Source organism: Blennius ocellaris (assembly GCF_963422515.1).
Source record: "Blennius ocellaris genome assembly, chromosome: 20".
Lineage (NCBI taxonomy): Eukaryota > Metazoa > Chordata > Actinopteri > Blenniiformes > Blenniidae > Blennius > Blennius ocellaris.
The window spans coordinates 13474005-13493779 of NC_137669.1; the positions used below are offsets into that span (position 1 = coordinate 13474005).

At 41.6% G+C, this 19775-nt stretch overlaps 4 protein-coding genes across 6 annotated transcripts; all 4 read right to left on the reverse strand.

The window, feature by feature from the left end:
* Positions 1 to 653: 653 nt before the first annotated feature.
* mtdha (metadherin a) lies at positions 654 to 6978 on the reverse strand. 2 transcript variants are annotated; one of them, XM_080516529.1, is made up of 12 exons: positions 6536 to 6978; positions 5826 to 5936; positions 5488 to 5602; positions 4942 to 5103; positions 4722 to 4763; positions 4304 to 4477; positions 3972 to 4049; positions 3800 to 3868; positions 3580 to 3707; positions 3265 to 3375; positions 3077 to 3176; positions 654 to 2926 (listed from the first exon to the last, which is right to left on the reverse strand). In XM_080516529.1, the coding sequence occupies exons 1-12, from the start codon at positions 6869 to 6871 to the stop codon at positions 2868 to 2870; spliced, it is 1485 nt and encodes a 494-aa protein (XP_080372655.1). In that variant the 5' UTR covers positions 6872 to 6978; the 3' UTR covers positions 654 to 2867. The 2 variants fall into 2 exon arrangements, with proteins under 2 accessions (XP_080372655.1, XP_080372654.1); XM_080516528.1 differs by having other exon boundaries at positions 6509 to 6978.
* A 67-nt stretch (positions 6979 to 7045) lies between these two features.
* rrm2b (ribonucleotide reductase M2 b) lies at positions 7046 to 11254 on the reverse strand. 2 transcript variants are annotated; one of them, XM_080516531.1, is made up of 9 exons: positions 11172 to 11245; positions 10479 to 10643; positions 10180 to 10296; positions 9945 to 10078; positions 9108 to 9202; positions 8857 to 8990; positions 8102 to 8206; positions 7744 to 7857; positions 7046 to 7386 (listed from the first exon to the last, which is right to left on the reverse strand). In XM_080516531.1, the coding sequence occupies exons 1-9, from the start codon at positions 11205 to 11207 to the stop codon at positions 7234 to 7236; spliced, it is 1053 nt and encodes a 350-aa protein (XP_080372657.1). In that variant the 5' UTR covers positions 11208 to 11245; the 3' UTR covers positions 7046 to 7233. The 2 variants fall into 2 exon arrangements, with proteins under 2 accessions (XP_080372657.1, XP_080372656.1); XM_080516530.1 differs by having other exon boundaries at positions 7049 to 7386; positions 11139 to 11254.
* A 602-nt stretch (positions 11255 to 11856) lies between these two features.
* LOC308144538 (nuclear transport factor 2-like) lies at positions 11857 to 14374 on the reverse strand. The gene is made up of 5 exons (XM_080515670.1): positions 14288 to 14374; positions 13803 to 13923; positions 13441 to 13512; positions 12881 to 12979; positions 11857 to 12067 (listed from the first exon to the last, which is right to left on the reverse strand). Exons 2-5 carry the CDS (start codon positions 13905 to 13907, stop codon positions 11951 to 11953), a joined length of 393 nt encoding a protein of 130 aa, XP_080371796.1. The 5' UTR covers positions 13908 to 13923; positions 14288 to 14374; the 3' UTR covers positions 11857 to 11950.
* Positions 14375 to 15140: 766 nt separating this feature from the next.
* Positions 15141 to 18170, reverse strand: bloc1s4 (biogenesis of lysosomal organelles complex-1, subunit 4, cappuccino). Its single transcript, XM_080516122.1, has 5 exons — positions 17829 to 18170; positions 16732 to 16803; positions 16530 to 16631; positions 16179 to 16304; positions 15141 to 16052 (listed from the first exon to the last, which is right to left on the reverse strand). Exons 1-5 carry the CDS (start codon positions 18159 to 18161, stop codon positions 15954 to 15956), a joined length of 732 nt encoding a protein of 243 aa, XP_080372248.1. The 5' UTR covers positions 18162 to 18170; the 3' UTR covers positions 15141 to 15953.
* Between the last annotated feature and the right edge of the window lie 1605 nt (positions 18171 to 19775).

Genomic DNA, 19775 nt, shown 5'->3' on the forward strand with positions numbered 1-19775 from the left:
GCCATTCTGTCAGGGGAAGTTTGTAAAAAAAAAAACATGCATAATACAAAACAACTATAAATGACTTCTTTTGGACATTTCACTATATTTTACACCAGAAGGCATCATTAGAATTGGTTTTATGTTGAGATTGTTGTCATTTCCCGTCATAATAGTTTGGTTTTGCAAACGTATTGACATTTTCAGTTCATATACTCTGTGCTACAACAAGAAAAATTGTGATATTAAAGGTTATTATGACTCTATTTTAGCAGTCCAGCCCACTCAAGATGAAATTGGGCTGAACTAATATGTTTCACACGCCTGCTTTAAGAAGAACATTTTTTTTGCAAATATGAATTGCATGAGGCCGTTAAGAGTGTACTTTGCAATTTTCTCCCTGGGTGTGTGCAAGTTTTCTCTGGTTTCCTCCCACACTTCGAAAGCATTTTTTTTAAATGTAAAGTGAATTGGTGATACTGAATTACCCGTGTGTGTGTATGTGTGTGTGATTCAGCACTTCTAAGTTGGTTAAATGGAGTTTGCATGGAGACAATTTGAATGTAAAATCCTCAAATCTCCAAGTGTCTCCTTCCTTTTGATTATTTTCCACCTCGTTTTGCAGCTGCAGCTGACAATAATAAAAAAAAAAAATCATTGGCATGACAATGTGATATTAAGCATTTCATGTTTAATTTTCATCTTTACCAAACAAACATAGAAATTTCATTTTTATCTCCTCAATAAACAAAACCATTCACAGAAAAGTCCTTTGCTAGAGACAAGTATATAAATACATTGAATCAGGTTACTCGTCAGTAAAAATGGAACAAAAGGGCCACGGCGACGCTTCCTTTAGTCCCTAGCGAGCCATCAGGTCTATAAACATCTACCACCACCAGTTGATCGACACCTTTGATGCACTAAAGGCGTTTTTTGCCCACAAGAAAACAAGTTCATGTCCCCTAAACTGGACAGCCACAGAAATGCTGCAATTTGTCTCCTCACAAAAAAGCTAGTACAGTTTATATACTGAGTGGTAGTCTAGGGCCGGGTACGAACAGTTAGGCAAAAGTTTGATCATTTCCTTCCACGTACACGCGTACTGTTATCAAAGTCATGCAAAACATAATCAAGTCTGACATCAAAACTTGCAACTGCATGGAAACTATCAAATAAGACTGATGCATTTCTACACATCTGCAGATTAAGGCAATGGAATTAAATTCCTCACACGTAGGTGTGTAATTAAGTTTGTGTTGTCGTTTCAGAACACTCTCTTGACTATGGGATTAAAGCTGCTCTTTGTCACGTCTGTATAAGAAGCATTTCTCCATTTTCAGTTGAGGCTTAAAACACTTCAAAGACTCGGAGGTCAGGCAGAAACTGAACACAAAAAAAAAAAAAAAAAAAGTTACACAGTTCACATTCTGCAAAAGGTAAAAACAATTCATGGACATCGAAAGGAACTCATTAAAAGCCTTTTGCACAGTGCAATTACAGAACAGGAAAAAGCCCTTACAGTCTGTACATATGGCGAGGCTTTCTCAAGCACAAGACTGGAAGAAATGGGTTCTAAAAAAAACAACAACAAAAACAATCGTACGCAGTGCAGAATGGACTGATAAGTATCTAGAAAAAAAAAACAAAAAAAAAAACGACCTACTTCCGAAAGACACGAAACTTATAATTAGAGGGAAATAGCGCTACTGCTCTGACTTCATACAACAGTGCCTCCTGGTGGTTGATACCAGTTACTGCGGTAAAATCATGAATTCATCTGTTTAACCAAACGCCAAATATACACAATTTATTCTGTATTAATACAACTGTTTGAATCTTGTAGCTCAGAGGGACACGGTTAAACCACAACACAATTAAAAAACTCTTCATACTTGGAATATACAATTATTCGGACAGGCAAAGAAGAGGATTATGCTGCAGTGTACTTTTCGAGAACATGTTTCCCCAATAACTGATATGGATCACAGCTGCCATTTAGTTTAAAGGACCAAAACTGCACAGTGCAAGTGCCAATTCTCGACGGATGAAATTGAGGGTTGACTAAACTATGTAGTCAAACTTATTTATAAAACAACACTCACTTGCCGTGTTGTTTGCATGATTTAATTGTCATTGTTTATGATCTTGGAAGCTTCATTAAGCTCACTAAAAAGAGACAGGGTGTGAAATATTGTGTTATTAGACTTGTAAAAACATCCATAAACAGTAGATTTGCACCAAAGGGGAAGTCTGAACACTCCTAAATTGTTTAGTTACTCTCTCACACTGAGTATTATGTCACCAACTTGTCTGAATCTGTCAATGTACCTTTGCACATGTGACTTTTGCACTAAAACAGACCGAAGAAAAATCCAAGCCTGCCCTGGGCCGGAAACTCCAGAGCGCTCCACGAATCCAAATACAAAAGGGCGACAGCAGCGTAACGGATAAAACAAAGTGCAACATTTTGGGGAACAAAGATGTACAGTTCATTTACAATTAATCACAATTAAAAAAAAATAATACATTTTTTTTTTTTTTTATTCAAACCCGTTTTGTATTTTTGGGTTAAGAACTACATACACTCTTGGAGGAGGAAAACAAAACGCTTTTGATACTATTAAAAATGTACCTTCACTACAAGTTCGCCCCGCTGGACACTCCGCTCCTGTTGCTTGTGTAGCAAATAGTGCAAATTAAGTTTTTAGTCCATAGGACCACATTTCACCTCGACATGTATCCAAGCATTTGATATCGACTGCTTGTTTTCTTGTTGTTTTCCGGAAATGATAAAATAAACGGTGTACCTGGAATTTATTGCATGTGACAATCATTGAACAATCATTTGCATATATGTATGCTTCGTCTGGACCTGTGATGTGACTTCATGTTTCCTTGCGAGCCTTTTTCTTCTGGGAGGGTTTGGGAGGCTCTGCAGTCTGCTCTGCAAAGAGAACGGGCGAATTAAATTATGGATGCTTTTTTTCTTTTCTTTTCTTAACACATTAGTAAAAGGCAGGAGATCTGTGTGAAAACTTGCTTTTGAAAAAAATACATTCGCCCTCTCATTTCTGTGATTGAACAAAGAACTTACTCTGAGAGGAGGATGTGCTGCTGCTCTGCTTTCTGCAGGGCAGCACAGGAGGCTCTTGGGCTTTAAGTCCTGTGTTACCTGGAGCTGCAGGGTTCACCATCTGCACATAAACCAAGAGAATAGCATCAATGAAACAAACACACAGGAAAACCTTTTTCACCTCAGAGACTAATAGCAGAGTTTCCTGCCTGGATATCGGACGTCGCCTCCTCTTCTGTTTTCTTCTTCTTTTTCCTCTTCTTTTTCGATGCAGCCGCTCCGCCGGACGGATCCTCGTTGTCCTTCTCATCATCTGATGCCTAACAAAACAAATAGCGGAGATTTTCAGTTGAGGATTAAAAAAAACAACAACAAATAAACACTATCTATGGCAAGAAGCAATCAAGAGCTTGACACTTAAAGCAGTCAACTGAGGAACTGAAGAAGTTCACTTTCCATGTTAGAGACATTATTGTCTTAATGTACAGAATCAATCGCTAAATAAGGGAAACTGAGAGTAAAACCTTGTTGGGAGCCGGTTGTTCCTTCGGCGGAGGAGCAGGCGTCAGCAAAACAGGAGGCTCCTCATAGTTACCCCAGTGCTCTGCAGGAGCATTCCAGTCCGAGCTGGGATCCACCGCCGTGATCCCGTCTGAGAAATGCAGTAAAAACGGTCGTCATTTTTAAAGAAGCAGCTGGTTTGACGACAATATGACGAGCGGGGGAAATTGCCTGGCTACTTACTGAATCCCGACCACTCGTCGTCGACGGGGCGGCTCGCCCACTGCAGCTCACGAGAACTTGATCTTGGATCTGGAAGAGAGAGAACGAGTGAATTAGGGAAGTAAAAACTGCAGCCCCAAGCATTGCCAGGCAATACTCCAAATCCACACTGACCGGGCGACATAGTACCAACCTGTGGTGTTCAGTCGCAGCATGGAGAAGGTCACAGGAGTCAAGTCAGTCTTCATTCGGCCGTCCATGCCACTCCACGCTGAAGTACAATAAATTATAAAGTTGAGATGCCGCTCCAAGCAGAGCACCAACACACACTCACACAGAACTGACACCTCGCCATGACGATGAACCTCAAACTCAAGTTTGTTTTTTCAAAGGTTTTTCTAAGGTTTTCACACTCCTCATTAGAGGCTAACGCGGCGAATCGTCGTTGTCATATACCATCTGTTTCACCCGCCGTGTTTCACCCGACCGTCACCTCATTGTACCGCGGTACGTCGGAGAGGGTACCTTGCGCCTCCTGCGCCCAGGGCTGCGCTTCAGACTGGGGCCGGTAATGTGTGGCCGCGGGGATGCCGCTCCACTTGGCTCCTTCCGTAGCACCCATCTTAGCCGAGATCTTCATCGACGTATCAGTCCAGCCTGGACCATTGCCAGTGGGCTCGTCTTTCCAGCTGGAGGTCACTGAGGAAGCAGGCAAAACGGGAAAGACGCCTGTCAGGCTGGCGTCACTGTCATCAACCAGAAACAACCATAATTCTAAAAAAAAAAAAAAAAAAAAAACCCGGCCGAGCTGAAAATGTCATTGTAGAGTAAAGGAAACAGGTTAAATGAATGTAGAAGTCCGAACTCTTTTATTTTGTCACTATATTATTATTATTATTATTATGAGTTGCTATAACACAAAATAAAATGTAATCTTGCTCACCAGACGTGTCTCTCTTTCCAGCGGTCCTTGCATGTAGAGACTCTGAATCACAATTGAGCAGAAAAATGCACAAGCATGCAATGTTATTAATAGATCAACCATACCAGTGGTCTGTTTGCATCAAAACTACACGTTGAGAGTCCGAGTCATTATTTACTGCTTAACATTGAACCCAAACTATAATACATTTACCGACAGCACATCCAAATTTAACAACTACCATGATTTCCTCTGTTCTTCCTCGTCGGTAAGGTGACTGCCGGCGCCTCCACGTGGGTTCTGGGGGCTGCCACACCTCCTGGACTACCGGAGTCCTCAGAGCTCTTGTCTTTCCGCCGCTGCTGCCTCTTTTCTCGGTTACTGACCTTCGTCTCCCACGCACCTGCTCAACGCACAACACAGTTGCCAAGCGGTTACCACTCCCGCCTCAAGCTCGAGCACCTTTTTGGGGAGTTTTCATATTCTGCCTGTGCATGAATAGATTCTCTCTGGGTAATCGGATTACTAACCAAAGACTAAAAACATGCAATTGAGGCTAACTAGCGACATTAAAATGTCCTATATTCAGCGTGGATCTGCTCCAGCATAAAGCAGTACAGAGTACATGGTTGATTGCATCTTGTTGTTGGTTTCTAATCAGTGCAAAATCTGAATATGTTGAGTAATTCTCACTAACATTAAGGAGCTTTTACCAGAAAAAAAAAAAAGGTACTCAGACTAAAAGTGAGAAGTTGTTTGGAAATTTCCCGTTTCAGTTGACACTCACCATCATCAAGTTCCCTCCCATTAGATGGAGACACAAGCCGAACTGGTTTCACCTCCGTGGCCTTGGCTTTCTTTTTGTTCTTCTTCAATTGTGCTGGAGCCGGTGCCTCACGCACCTGTTGGGCAGAGAGACATGACGAACCGCACAGACATTTTAATTGCTGCCGCTTGTTGTTCTTTGAAGCAGCAGTGCCACGTCGCAGTCCTGAGAGGGAGTGGCGGCTGAGCTCAAGCAATGTGCCACTAATAACCCAGCTATCTAATGAAAGCCTGATTGCAGACTCCTGGAGAGTCAATAACCCGCCAGGACTTTGACGGGTCTCTCGACTCCCGCTTTACCTTCTCAGTCTTGTTCTGTGGCGGCAGTTTGGAAACCGTCTCAGTGTCTTTCACCGGGCCTTGGGCCACCGTCACTGTCACCGTCACCGGTTGACCATTGGACTGAACCTTCTGGGGAGGGGAAAGATGAACAACACAATGAAAACAATGGCAGGAATTCACAAATGCTTTTATCGTAAAATAAATAAACAAAAACAAAATGAGGGGGGAGGAGACACTGAAATCAGGACTTCACAGCATCCACACCTTTAAGGGTTGATTTATTTGTGGATGGCCTTGACAGCACTGGTTAACGACACTTGAGTACAGAGGCTTTTAATTGTGGATTACTGTAAATGAGCTTTCCAAGCTGTTCGGCTTTTGAAGTCAGTTTTTTTATTTTTTTTATCAGTTTCACGTTATAAATATAGATAATGTATTAAGAGGCGACACAGATGATCCTGTTTTGACTCGCGAGTTCAGTGTTTACAAACAAACAAAAAGCGATTCTCCATTTATTCATTAAGCTAATAGGGTTATTTTCGTCGGCACAAACCGATAGCAGAGGATTGTCCCTGGGTGACTTAATTCATGTTGTGTAAACAAACACATTGGAGCGCCAACCGTGTATAAAGTGACAGGAGGGAGAGTTGAATGGAAGCAGCTTCTGTTTCAAGGTTTGTTTGTTTGTTTTTTTTCCTCACCGACAACAATTCATTTCTCCCCATCACCTTGTCGACGCTTCTCTTCTTGCTTTTCTTCTTCGGCTCCTCCGTTTTGCCCGTTTTCCCGGCGCTGGCCTTCGCTGGCTCGCCTCGGGTGACCGGGGATCCCCGCCGTTTCCCGCACACGGCGGCCGAGGACAGCACGAGCAGCAGCAGCAGCAGCAGCAGCCCCGCCGCGGCCGTCGACAGGATCACCCCGGTCGGGTACAGCTCCGGCTCCAGGCCCAGGTCCACCCCAAACTGGGCCCGCACGTAGCCCTGCCCCGCGGCCAGGAGCTCCTTCAAGCGGCCGGACAGCTGCTCGGCTTTCTCCGCAGCGAAACCCCGCACGTCCCCGGCCATCTTCCGTAGAACAGAGCCGCTAAAACGCGCGAGCTGCTAGCTTTCACTTCCAGCGTGCTAACGGAGGAGTGGCTAATCTAATCTAATCCCCAATAAAAACCACGACATCTACTACATCCCAGAAATTAGTGACAAATGACACAAAAACACATTTTCATTACAAAATATTTTTATTTTACATTTAAAAAAATCATGAAATCCTTCAACAGCAAACTCAATATAATACACTTTAACAAACTCACCCCCCAATCACTAAAATGTGTATGCCCTTGTGCACCCGTGCAATTCCATAAAGCTTTAGTCAAACTGCTTCAACAGAAATAAATAAATCAGGTGTAACAAACGTGTAACAGAATGATGATTTAAAAGTCTGCATCCAGAGTGAATTCGCTGCCCATCATGTTTGACATGACTCCAAGTCTCTGATACTCTGCGACTCTCTTCTCAAAGAAGTTGGTTTTCCCCTCCAGAGAAATGGACTCCATGAAGTCGAAAGGGTTTTCAGCTTGGTAAACCTTGGATTTGAGACAATATTTTAAGTGGAGAACAAAACAAAAGAAAAGTTAAAACTCTATAAAGGCATGGACTTTGACATTTTCACAACATTTGATGCCGACTTTCAGACTCTACAAACAACCTATTGCCACAAAAACACATTGCATGCTTGGTTTTGCGCTAAAGGAGGAAATCAGAGTACCTAGAGAAAATCCACGTACAGGGGAAACATGAAATCTCTAACTAGAAAGCCAGGTACCGCCTCACTATGAGGCCAGAGAATCAATCACTAATCCATTGTGTGGCCTCACGATAAGGAACTTAAATGAGAAATTATCATTTGGTCTTCATTGTAGCTGGAGCAAAGTAAAAAATACCTTGGGCAGTCCGAGTTCAGAGAGAAGTCTGTCAGCCACAAACTCGATGTACTGCTTCATGAGACAACAGTTGATCCCAATGAGATCTACGGGCAAGGCCACTGTCAAGAACTCCTGGAACACCAAACAAGACATGTCAATTCATTTACACAACCACAATGAAATCTTGGTGTTGGCAGCAACTTGTAGTTTGGTTTCCTGCTCAAGGGCACTTTGGCTGGAAAGATCGAGATGGGGGATCGAACCTGCAACCTTGCGATTGGAAGACGACCCCCTCACCCAACTGAATCACTCAGCAGGCATCGTAAGTAAACAAAAGCAATGTATAAAGTGCATATTTGAATCAATATTTGCTGACCTGCTCAATGTTGACAGCTTTGGTGATGATGTCCTTGACTCTGTCATCTGAGGGCTTTTTGACCAGGTACTTGTACAGCAGGCAGGCAAAGTCGCAGTGCAGACCCTTGGAAGGACGACAGCACACGTCAAATAACATCACATCAACTTGACTCTTTATAGTGCATACTTTGAAATAGTCTAATCCAGATTTAGATATTTGTCAATATCACCACTTGAGTGTGGCTGATGGATATTTAAAGGCTTTTCTGACGTAAATATGTTGTTTGTAAACAATATCAGCAGAAACATGGACGGAGGTGCTTTATTCAGGTGGTGCATAAATTTGGACAAAGAAATAATAGTAAAGCATAAACAAATATATGTTATTATGATTACCAGTATATAAGGTTGTAACAGAACTATTGTGCATTGCGTAAGTACTGTGTAAGTACAGGCTGGGTGCCGTGGCAACGCTAGTTTTGGTTTCTGTAATACGCAGGATTTATGGGCGCAGATTAGGGGGATCGCTTTTTGCCTGACCTCCACCTTTCCACCTGCGGCATGGGTTCCCCTACCAGCAGTATAATAGTAGAATACTCCAGTCAGCATAGCTCGAGGGGTATTTGAGAAAAATTGGGTTTAAAACAAACGCTGCAACAAAATATGTTATTTACTTTGCTCTACATGTGCAGACAAATGATTATGTGCTCCTCAGCATTGCACTACAGTATGTCTATAGTGACAGAGGTCATTTTATTTGTGAAATCATCTCACCTCATCTCTGCTAATGAGCTCATTGGAGTAGGTTAGTCCAGGCATGAGGCCTCTCTTCTTTAGCCAATAGATGGCGGCAAATGAGCCGGAGAAGAAGATCCCCTCCACAGCAGCAAAAGCCACGAGTCGCTCCCCTGTGTTCATAACAGTTAAAATGATCAGCAACTCACAACAACAGGGGAAATCCGTGAATCCTAAGTTGTCCATTGATACCACTCAATGCTGTGGTTTGAATTCTGTATCTTTATTACCAAATGTGGATTTGCTGTCATTTATCCAGTGCAGGGCCCAGGCGGCTTTTTGTCCCACGCAAGACATGTTCTGAATGGCGTTAAACAAATAATCCCTGAAAAACAAACCAGTTATGAGTCAGTCCCTCCATATTGTATAAAACATCATTTAACACAGGTTGCTGGGGGTGACTGAGAGTTCGGTGAAAGCAGAACAATTACAGGGCAAACAGAGAGAGACAACTGCTTTCATATCCACACCTAAAGGGCAATTTCTATTGACACAAATGAGCCCCAAATGCATGTTTCTAGGCTGTTGGAAAAAATGAGAGTACCAGGAGGAAATCCTCAGTCACGGAGGAGCAATAGGAAAACTGACAAGTCCCCAATCCCATTCTGGACTTTCTCACTATGAAATGAAAGCGCTAACCACAACCATGCAGTGCAATATTAAGTATAAGCTGCAAAATGTCTCTGGAATGCACGTTTTGGTCTAATTTAAGAGTAATTGATATCCATAGTAACAGTGACACAGTAAAATCCATGTGAGATACGTGCTTGTGAAACAACAACAACATTACAGTCAATATGAAATGTGTTGATTCAACCAGTTGCTTTTTTTTTTTTTTTTTTTTATCCCAATATGCAGGCATAACAAAGCTGCAGCAGTTAGAGATAAAGGACTTGTGGTTATAACTGATCCTTTGAGGAACAGGTGCAGGTCTAGCAGTTTGTAACAGAAGATGAGACAAGTTTGGCAAGTGTTTCTCACACTGCAGTGACATTAGACTTACTGTCATCACCCCCAAATTTGGCTTTAAAATGCACGTGTAGAACTCCGACACTAAAGTAACTGACCTCTCCTTGAGGTCCCTAATGTAGGTGTTGATGAGCACGCTGTACATCTCTGAGTGAACGGACTCAATGAGGATCTGGAAGCTGTAGAAGGAGCGTGCTTCTGGGAGTTGCACTTCCTGGCTGAACCTCTGCACCTGTTAAAACACAAATATAACAGTGATGTTAGGTGCAACTTGGAGAAGTAAATATTTTCCTTGTTCGATGCACACCAGCTAAGAAAAACATGTTTTCTCACCAGATTCTCGTTGACGATACCGTCGCTGGCGGCAAAGAAAGCCAGGACATGGGAGATAAAATGTTTTTCCTCGGGTTTCAAACGGTCCCAGTGTACCAAGTCTTTGGAGAGATCAACCTGAAAAGCAAAACGTCAACTTTACACACGTCCCATCGATCTAAGAGGTGAAGAGGATCAAAAAGAGGCTCTTAAGTCCTAAAACTTTCCTAACTCGACAAATGAATCTAACGTTTTACACACTTTATGACTTCTTCATCATATTATCCCCCTTGTGCACATATTAAAAGCATAATACCCACCTCCTCCACTGTCCAGAAAGAGGCCTGGGCCTGCTTATACATCTTCCAGATGTCATGGTACTGGATGGGGAAGATCACAAACCGTCTGGGGTTTTCTCGAAGCAAAGGTTCCTCCTCTGTCTCACATCCCTTTGGAGAGTCTGCATCTTTTTCATTAAATCCGTTCTACAAAACATAAATCAATCAGCTTTTTGGACTTTGACGGACAAACGATTTTACGAACTGCTCCTTTAATTACGAAACCGACACATGCGCAGAAGCGCTAACATAAACCGTGTTGGGACCTTTAAATGCCCACTGCATGGGTTTTGAACCGTCTAAACATTGTAAACTGTTATTTGTCTTATGTTTTGTCGGATGTTTCTGAACGCTTTAATCTGTTGTGTGACATGTTACGGGTTTTATCTTCTGAACAACATAACATGAGGGTGACAGTTGACCCAACGAGGATTTGACAGTTTTATAATTCCTCTTAAAAGTTCAGCTGAAATGAAAACAATATTCCATTTGATGGACACGTGTTAATTAAAAAATTTTAAGAAAAAAATACATCAGTTCAACCACACGACTGTTAAGCAGGTAAAACGGATCTTTTACACAAACGTCCTCTAACTCGTACAGCTTGAATACAAAGCCGGATGTATCGAAACCAGCACTTACGGATTCGTTATGATCGCTGGACGACTGAATTACTGCATCCATTTGAATCTTCTTCGCAGTCGGAGTCATCGTCAGAGAGCTGTTCCCTTCAGCTCAGTAGATGTCGGCTTCCTGCCATTTCTCGAAGGAGCTGGCAAGTCTCGCGAGAGTAACAAGCAACGAGACTTCAGGAAACATGCCCTGACAAACATCTCACTAAAACTTGTTACTCTCGCGACACTTGCGATATCAACGTGATTTCCTTGCCATTTATTCCATTTGTCCACCTTCCTTATTATTTCAGTTCCAGGACTTCAGATTGAAGCTCATTAAGCTTTAAAAAAAAGGTCAGATGGAAGTAAATAAATGATGAAATGCCCAAAGACTGCACCTTAAACTCCTACTTTGAATGGTAGTCAAAATAATATATTTTAGTCTTCACCTAGTTATTCTAGTGCTAGTATGGTGCCTTTTACCTAAACTGTCATTTCAAATGTCACAAATATAATTTTTTGATACACTGATTACAGTGTCTTGATATTTCATCTTGGAACAGTGCATTTCTTTCCACTTGTACACAATGGCATTCATGCATATTTCTCCTTCTGAAAACCAATTGAAAGAAATATTGTGAATAACATTAAAGTATCCATTTGTTTCTCACAGAGAAAAAAAAAGTCATAAAAACAAGTGTTCAGAGGAATAAACTCTTTATTTGCAGACATCGTTGTTGGTCATCTTCAGTACGGCGTGCTCATTGATACCCTGCTAGCACAGCACAGCACAGAGATCTCTGTTCACAAAGATAGCGGCATGAATACAAGTGTGCAGATCTATGTAGGAATGTTGTGTATCCCCAACCGAAACACGTCATTTGAGCACGCCCAAAAGCCGCTCTGGAACTTCAGCAAGAACACTTGATGGAAACCCATTGGCCGTTCTTCATCGATCTGTGACAGGAAAAACAAAACAGACGTCGAGAAATTAGATATATACACTCACACTTTGTGTTTTATGATCCATCATAAGAGTATCAAGGATATAGTTAAGTACAACAGAACAGAAGCAAGGTTCATCAGTAAGCGTTCAATAAAAAAACCAAAACAAAGCGATGCTGGCTCCGTCTCAAGAGTACACGCAAACCCAGATCTTTCAAAATAGGTGCATTCAGTGGAGGACAGAGGAAAAAAATTCCATCCATTGCTTTGATACTTACAATCCTGTGGGCTGATAACAATCCAATCACAAACATCAATCTTCCAGTGAGTGACATGCACGCCAGCGATGAGCATTGTTGTCAAGGTTATGTCACCTGATATACAGCTCCACAGCTCTTCAGTAAATCTGGCTGGCATCTTTTAGTCTCACATCAAAAATTCTAAAGTAGGTGCACATTTAATGAACAAAAAGGCTACTTTTCTGTGCGAGCGAAAAGCAGTGATATTGGTGGAAGAAGTGAGATACATTTTTTTTTTTTTTTTTTTTTAAGAGATGACTCAAAGTAATAAAATAAGGGATTCAAGCACTCTCTTGAATGCACATGTTAAAAAAAATAATCATGAGCTGCTGCTCTGAAACTTTGTGTCCCTCCATGAATGTCCTGGTAAACAAGCACCTTTTTTGTAAAGAAATCCCATTTTAAAGGATTTTGTCAGATTGTTGTTATAAGGATATATATATATATAAAAAAAAAATTAAGATTGTTTTGGAGGGGGGCATATTGCACAACCCTAGTTAGCATTACAGGAAAATCACCATCTTACCTGTAATTGTCCAAAAACCATGATGAGGACACAGTTGTCGACCGTTGGTTGAACGTCTTGCGCTGTGACTATGTGCTTAATACGACTGAAAGACATGCCCTGTAGATTAGAAGCAGTGTTATTAAAATGTGCAGTAACGACTAGAAATTGTGCCGTTGACGACACTATAAGACAGGAACGCATCATACTGCAGTGGCTTCATACAAGTCCTGACAAACGGAGAGAAAGATTAATGAACTTCAGTTCATTTTGAATATTGGCATGCCCATTCATTCAACACTTCCGAGTTAAGACACCGAAAAACCTTGCAGCAAAACGAAGTCACACATTTTGTAAACTGTAAATTAAATTTGACAAAAGGACTTGTTTATATAAAAATACCATTTACACTGATTTCAATATCAAGTGATACAACAACGAACAGGCACATCACATTTGGTAAATCAATGCACTCGTAGGCCAAATCAACCAGAATAGGTTGGGTTGCTAATAAAAGTGTACATGTACAGTTACTTTGTGTATTGTGATTTAAAAAAATAAGAGTGTGAAAATATACTTACTACTAGTTTAGCAGCAATGGCATCTCTCCCTTGAAAAACGGCTCCCTCCCATGTCAGATGGGCATCAACAGACTGAGAAGACATTTATTAATAAACACCTTAGTATTTACAATATAAACTCACATTTAGGTGTCACAAACTGCCCAGTCTGATGACGACCTGCCTGGTCCAGTATAATAATATCCGAATGAGTTATAAATAACTCCAAATGTTTATCTTGCAAATAAGTATCGTAAAACATGATTAACATGTCTTAATACAAATGCAGACATAGTAGTTAACAGCTGTGTTGGCATTACGTGCTGACTTTGGAGTACTTATTGAAGAAAAGCTGAATGTACATGAAGATTTTACTAACTTACATACAGGTTACCCAGTGCCATCCTGTTGGTATTGTCAAACTGGTTATAATACTCCTGGACAAAGCCCTGGCCAAGATCTTGTAACATTTTCTCATTGGACGCCATATGTGGAGTTTTGGATCTGTAAAGGAAATGTGCACAGGTTTGTTCAATTTTAAGTCTCTGAACACATTCTAATTCACGCCACAAGCTGTGCAAAAAAAGATAAAATTCCCCAAACAGTTCTGCAAGATCAACCAAACGATGCGTGTACTACATGTAATAAAAGTATGCATGCGACTTGGAAACTACGCAAAATGAGCACAAGCTTTATTTGTTTTTATTTTTTTAGCTTGCGTTTAGTTTCTCTACTTGGATCTCCGCCATTATTGACACTTCACACTTAACTTATGACTAATATGAGACACGCCGGAAACTTTTAACTCACGTGAATGAAATGGTAAGATAAGCAATTTATCCTCATGAAGGTATATTATTTTCTTTACCGTGTTCGTTAGTTTAACTGAAGTTTTCCGGCAGAGCGAGATGAATCGTGGAGAAAACTCGAGGAGAACGAGGGTGAGGGGCGCGAGTTCCTCACTGATGACGTCACAGTAAATCGACCAATGAGAAGCGGTGGGCAATTTTAGACCCCGCGCTTTGTCTTCCAGGTGTTTCAGAATCTGGGATAGACTAATGAGGGAACGTAATCTCGTCACTGGTGTGCCATGTGACTCCCGGCCTGGCGAGGAGCGCAGTTTTCAGGTAAAGTTTGCATGTTCTTCTCGTGTTTGTCAGTTTTTTTTGCAGGTTTCCACCAATAGTCTAAAAACATGCATTTGAGGTGAAATTACCCATGATTCTGACTTCCAGTTTCTAGTGGAGACTCCAGACTTAGAAGATATTATTATTTACAGAAAGTCCAAAGGCTTTCCTGTTTTGAAGATTACTTTTCTCCATAATCTCTTTTTTTTGGTGAGAGAAATAATGGGGTAAATGATGGTTCATTGACACTCCCTGGCCTATGTCAGGACCCTCGACTTCTTGCCACCCTGTTGTGATGCATAGTAGGATACACTAAGCCACTGTTCATCCTAGGTGGCCATCACCTTAGCTGAAAATAGTTTCAAAATAAAAAAAATATACAACATATTTTATATCTCTCAAATGTAATCAAGATTGTGGACCAATCAGTTAAAAAAATAAACAAACAAACAAATTTACATGCAGTACATTGTCTCAAATAATTTTTAATGGTCATGTTAAAAATGCAAACTAAAATGAACATGTAAAAGAAACATCTTCAACAACTTTTTTTTTTGGCAAATGATCGATCAATCAAATCAATCTGACTGAAAAAGCCTTGTTCCAGGGGCCACGTTGTGTCATCTTTAAGGTACCGCATGTTGAGGTCACAGCTTCATCCCCGCTGCAAAACTTTAAATCATCAGATGGTGGGACTCGAAGCAATAAAACATCTAATCTACAGTGTGCTTTGTTTCTGGAAAGGTGCTATCAAAGATGCAGCCTCATGTCAGCAAGATTTTTGTCATTCGTAGCAAGTAAGAAATAACATGAACATTTGGAAATGGAAGACTTTAAATGCTGAAGTGGACAAAAATCGCTATTGCTTGGGGAGAGTGATGAGACTTACAGAAATACAGTTCAGTTAATAACAGCGTGCAGGTCTGTACAAACACCAGTGATAGGAATATCTTTATAGAAAAAGCTGGGTTAAGTGAAGTCTTTATGTATAACATCTAAAGATCTTTGCAGCTCCTCTTATTGTACCTTCTTTACAGTGTTGGATTGGCAGGTAAGATGACCGTCTAACCGAGCATCACCGTTAAGACGTAGTTTCCTTCATCAAAAGTGAAAACAAAATGGACAGAAAAGAAAGAAAAAAAAATGACCCGTGTAGGCACTTTTGAAATCATGTGGCTACAGTTCAGTGCTTGTTGCCGTCAGGAGAACGACACTCCAAAACCCAGAATGTCTTCGCGCACTCGACTTTCCACCGACGTGTTCAGAAAGGCTGCTATTGCTTTGTTGAGGCCACTGCGCTATTAGATCCTCTTGCGACGGATGGCAGTAAATATTGTCTTTTACAGTTTCACTCAACTGGCCTCTGAGGTTAGAGCCGCGTTCGGTTTCCAAGGGGCTCCTGGTGCGTCACTGCTCCGGCTGCGACGTGAAATAATCGTCCGTCTGGAACACGGCGGGGACTTCCCGTCGCTGATGAGGCGCTGGTCTTCTTGGGCTGGCCGGCCTCTGAGAGCGAATGGACACACAAATCAAACCCAATTTCTCCAGCAGCACAGCCGCAAGGATTTTACACTGGATTTTTTTTTTCTTCCGTACTCATTTAAGTGGTTAAAAAGTACAAACAGGACTTACGTTTAAAAAACCTGGGAAACTGCGGAACATCTTAAAAGCCACCGGCAGCGTTCCCAGCTCGCCCTCTGCCAGTGTGACCTGCTCCTCCATCGCATTGACATTGGATCCCACCATTTTTACAAAAGCCTGCAGGAAATTCAGAAAAATTCCAATCTGTTATTTTAAGTGTAAAACTTTTGGAAAAACAAACAAACTGCAATTTAGGCATTTTATGGATGCAAGGCTGAACGAGCGAGAAAATAGATTCTGAAATCTGGTTTCGTTTGAGCTGGTTTATACTTTGTACACATGGAATCAGCTCTCATCACACTTTTAGTGAATTGTAAAAGAACACCCGAAGTAATGACATACCTCTAACTTATCAATTCGTCTGTATATCTGTCTCATTTCATCAGACTTCTGTTGGATTTGAGGTAGGTTGTCATTCACTATCTGTGAGGTATCGTTACGGATCTGAAAGCAAAAAAACAGTTACGTATGAGATACAAGTGATTTTATTTTATTTTTTTAAATACTTATATACACACAAGCTTATGGCCTTCTGTACGCTCACCATATCCAGCATCCCAACAAACTCGTCTACTCTTGTCAGCATTTCTTCCAAACTCTTCTCCAAACATAGGATCTGAAAGAAAACAAAAAAGAATGTAAAATGTCACACACGTGCAAACTTGAGCTGAACCACGAACACCAACCAACCATGTTACTTGTCAGTTCCTACACTTCCGATTTATTTTCTCCCACCGGTTTTAGCTGCCGCTCAATACAATTGATTTGTGTCAAGGGTAAAACAAAGTGGCTTTGTGCTCTTACGGAAATGGCTCAGCTCCTCTACGGATTGCCTGCCATCATGCAAATCCACTTAATGTCGACCGAGAAGCAACAGTTCGTGGGTTAGTTAGTAAAAACGTCTCATCACCTAAAAAATACAGACAAACCTCTGTCAGCAGAAGACAATAAAGCATTTCGGAATTGACTGCTCTCAGAATCTTGTTACATTAAGCATGAGGTTTGCGTGATTTTGGGGCTTTCCATTGTAAAGCAGAAAATCAGGCGTAGAATCAAGTCACACGTGTTAAAGAGTTAGAATACTCAGCCTCAGGACAACATTTACTGAGCTAAAACCAAAAATAAAATACTTGCAACAGTGTTGAAATTAAGAACTACCGCATATAACTTGTTCCAAAGAGTTGGGGGACCTGAACTTGACTTGTAAATTGTTAGAACGGATTTGGTGTTACCAAATGCTGTCCATGCTGTTTTTGGTGAAACCATCAGGCTGTTGAGTGAAATCAGAATGCTGCACATGTTGCCATGGTGAAAATATCATACTGTATTTATTCCCATGGTGAAATCACTATGCTGCAGGTCTTTGTCATGTGAAATAACAATGCTGTACATGTTGTCATAGTGAAATGGTCACTCTTTGTATGTATTACAGCAGGAAAGTCTTGTTTGTGGACGTGTTATTACAGTGAACAGGGTGGATGAAATCACTTTCTGTGGGAGTCGTCATTGTGGGAAAAGTCAATGAGTTAAGTGTGGCGCTATACTGCAATGCTGCAAGAGGTTTGATCGCCTCATAAACAAGCAGCCAACGTTCAACGAGCAAGCTGCCGCCTGCAGCCTCCAGCCTGCAGCCGTACCAACCTCCTCTCCGGCGGTCGCCCGTATGTAGGAGGAATAATCGAGCGCGGTGCGTCGGAGGATTTCGTCGTCCTGCTCCGGATCCTGCAGGCCGGCGGCTCCGGGCTCCGACGCCTCGTTGAAGCTCGAGCTTTGGGAGATCACGTTAGCTGCTGCCGCCGCCGCCGCCGCTCCGAAGCTGGGGCTCTGCGACACGGTGCCGCTGCTCAGGATGTCGCTCACCATGGACAGGCTGCTGGCGGACTGCGACACGATGCCGCTGTCTCTGCTGATCTCCGCGCTGGACTCCTCCAGGGGAGACAGCAGGCCCACCCGATCCATCCGATGCTGGTCCATGTCGACTGTTTTTCTCCTGCTTTCACTGCAGTGTTGTGCTCCGCCAGTCAACTGACCGGATCACGTGGAAGGCACAGTGGACGGCAGCTCGGAGGGGCCAAAAAGCACGAGAACGCAAAAAAACCCCATAGAGTCTACATAGAAAAAAGGTCTAAAATTCCTTGATTTAACTATTTTGTTTAAAAGTAATACAAGCGAACCACAAGAAACACATTTATGAGTAAGACAAATGAAATTACTGCAAAAATAAAGCCATAAAACGGTCACAAATACATGCGAAATACATGAGAACAAAAACAGAATAACCTTTTAGGATATTAATTGAAAATGGCTTTTAATTGACTTTATTCAAAAGGCATTTTTTATTTAGAAAACATATCTCGTCTTATTTCTTTTTTAAATTACTCTTCTCACTGTTTTTACACTGCCCCCGTTTGTGATTTATCGTATCTTTATTATCGTGCTGTTCCAAGATTTCCCAATGTCCGAGGCTTCATTGTTTTCTTGATAAATTGATGAATCAATTATTGACTAATTAGTGAGAATAAAGAACTTCTTCTTCACTGTGAAAATATCCCCGGAGTTTGCCTATTCTCCCTGTGCAGGTTTACTCTAAATACTCCCGTATCCTCCCACAGTCCAGTTACATTAGAGGTCAATTGTTGACCCTTCAATTGCCTGTAGGTGTCAGCGTGTCGGCGGGTTTTCTGTGTTTGCTCTGATTGAAAGGTGAACTGTTGAGGTTGTATCCTCTTTGTCAGTAAAGCGACCCTACCCCACAATTCCTAGTTGGACAAAGCAGTGTCCAACTAAGCAGTGGTCCATTGTCTCATGTCAGGAAAAGATCTGAAAGCAAACCACGTCTGACACTAGGAAGGTCCTCGTTTAAGGATAAATAATGAGGATGACATTAAACATGATTGTTTCTACTGACATAAAAAGAATCATAGTCGATTATATGATAAATATGTGTCCACCCACAGCCATCAGCCTTCCTTGGAGACTCGTGTAATTCCGCACTCGGTCAGCAGATGGCAGCCAGAATTACTGCAAAGATTGAAGGGGTCTTCCCAAGGTGATTCCAAGCATCCAATACTGAAAATGTTAATCAGAAATTGTGCCTATTTACCAGAGGGGAGGGATTGACGTAAAATCAGTTTGGACAAGATTTATATCAGTGATTTAAACCCTAAAAGGATGATACATATAGTTCTAGAGCTCATCAAAGAGAATTTCCAACTGTAAAAACCTACTTTTCTCTGGGGATGACTGCAACTTAGTTCTAAGATTGTTAAAGTGAAGTTAAGGATTTCAGATCACCATCAGAGCCGACAACTTGGGTGTCAAGGCTCTTTCAGCTGTTGGAGCAGTGTGGCATCCTGAGTCAACACGGCAGACAAACACTCATTAACAGAGAAGTGAAAGACGCCTGCTGCTTCTGGAAAGCTTGCAATATGAGACCCAACTGCATTCCTGTTGCGTGTCGAGGTTTGGCTGCAGCTGAGAGCCAAATGATAAGAAGTTTAAAGGAATTCATCCTTTACATAGTGTTGGTCTTCATTGCGCAACATATAGAGAAAAGTATTTGTCAAAAGCTGACCTTTAATCTCAACC

Coding starts and splice junctions, on each gene's coding strand:
- bloc1s4 (XM_080516122.1), bottom strand. CDS start 18,161: ATGGACCAGCATCGGATGGATCGGGTGGGCCTGCTGTCTCCCCTGGAG. Junction 16,804..17,828: donor GGGCGACCGCCGGAGAGGAG/GTTGGTACGGCT, acceptor GTTTTCTTTCAG/ATCCTATGTTTGGAGAAGAG. Junction 16,053..16,178: donor GTTTCCCAGGTTTTTTAAAC/GTAAGTCCTGTT, acceptor ATTCGCTCTCAG/AGGCCGGCCAGCCCAAGAAG.
- rrm2b (XM_080516530.1), bottom strand. CDS start 11,207: ATGACTCCGACTGCGAAGAAGATTCAAATGGATGCAGTAATTCAGTCG. Junction 10,079..10,179: donor GTATCGTCAACGAGAATCTG/GTGAGAAAACAT, acceptor GTGTTTTAACAG/GTGCAGAGGTTCAGCCAGGA. Junction 8,207..8,856: donor AGCTCATTAGCAGAGATGAG/GTGAGATGATTT, acceptor CGTCCTTCCAAG/GGTCTGCACTGCGACTTTGC.
- mtdha (XM_080516528.1), bottom strand. CDS start 6,871: ATGGCCGGGGACGTGCGGGGTTTCGCTGCGGAGAAAGCCGAGCAGCTG. Junction 5,603..5,825: donor CACAGAACAAGACTGAGAAG/GTAAAGCGGGAG, acceptor TCTGCCCAACAG/GTGCGTGAGGCACCGGCTCC. Junction 3,708..3,799: donor CGACGAGTGGTCGGGATTCA/GTAAGTAGCCAG, acceptor TGCATTTCTCAG/ACGGGATCACGGCGGTGGAT.
- LOC308144538 (XM_080515670.1), bottom strand. CDS start 13,907: ATGGCGTCCAATGAGAAAATGTTACAAGATCTTGGCCAGGGCTTTGTC. Junction 13,513..13,802: donor TGGCACTGGGTAACCTGTAT/GTAAGTTAGTAA, acceptor ATGTCTTCTCAG/TCTGTTGATGCCCATCTGAC. Junction 12,980..13,440: donor CCATTGCTGCTAAACTAGTA/GTAAGTATATTT, acceptor TCTAATCTACAG/GGCATGTCTTTCAGTCGTAT.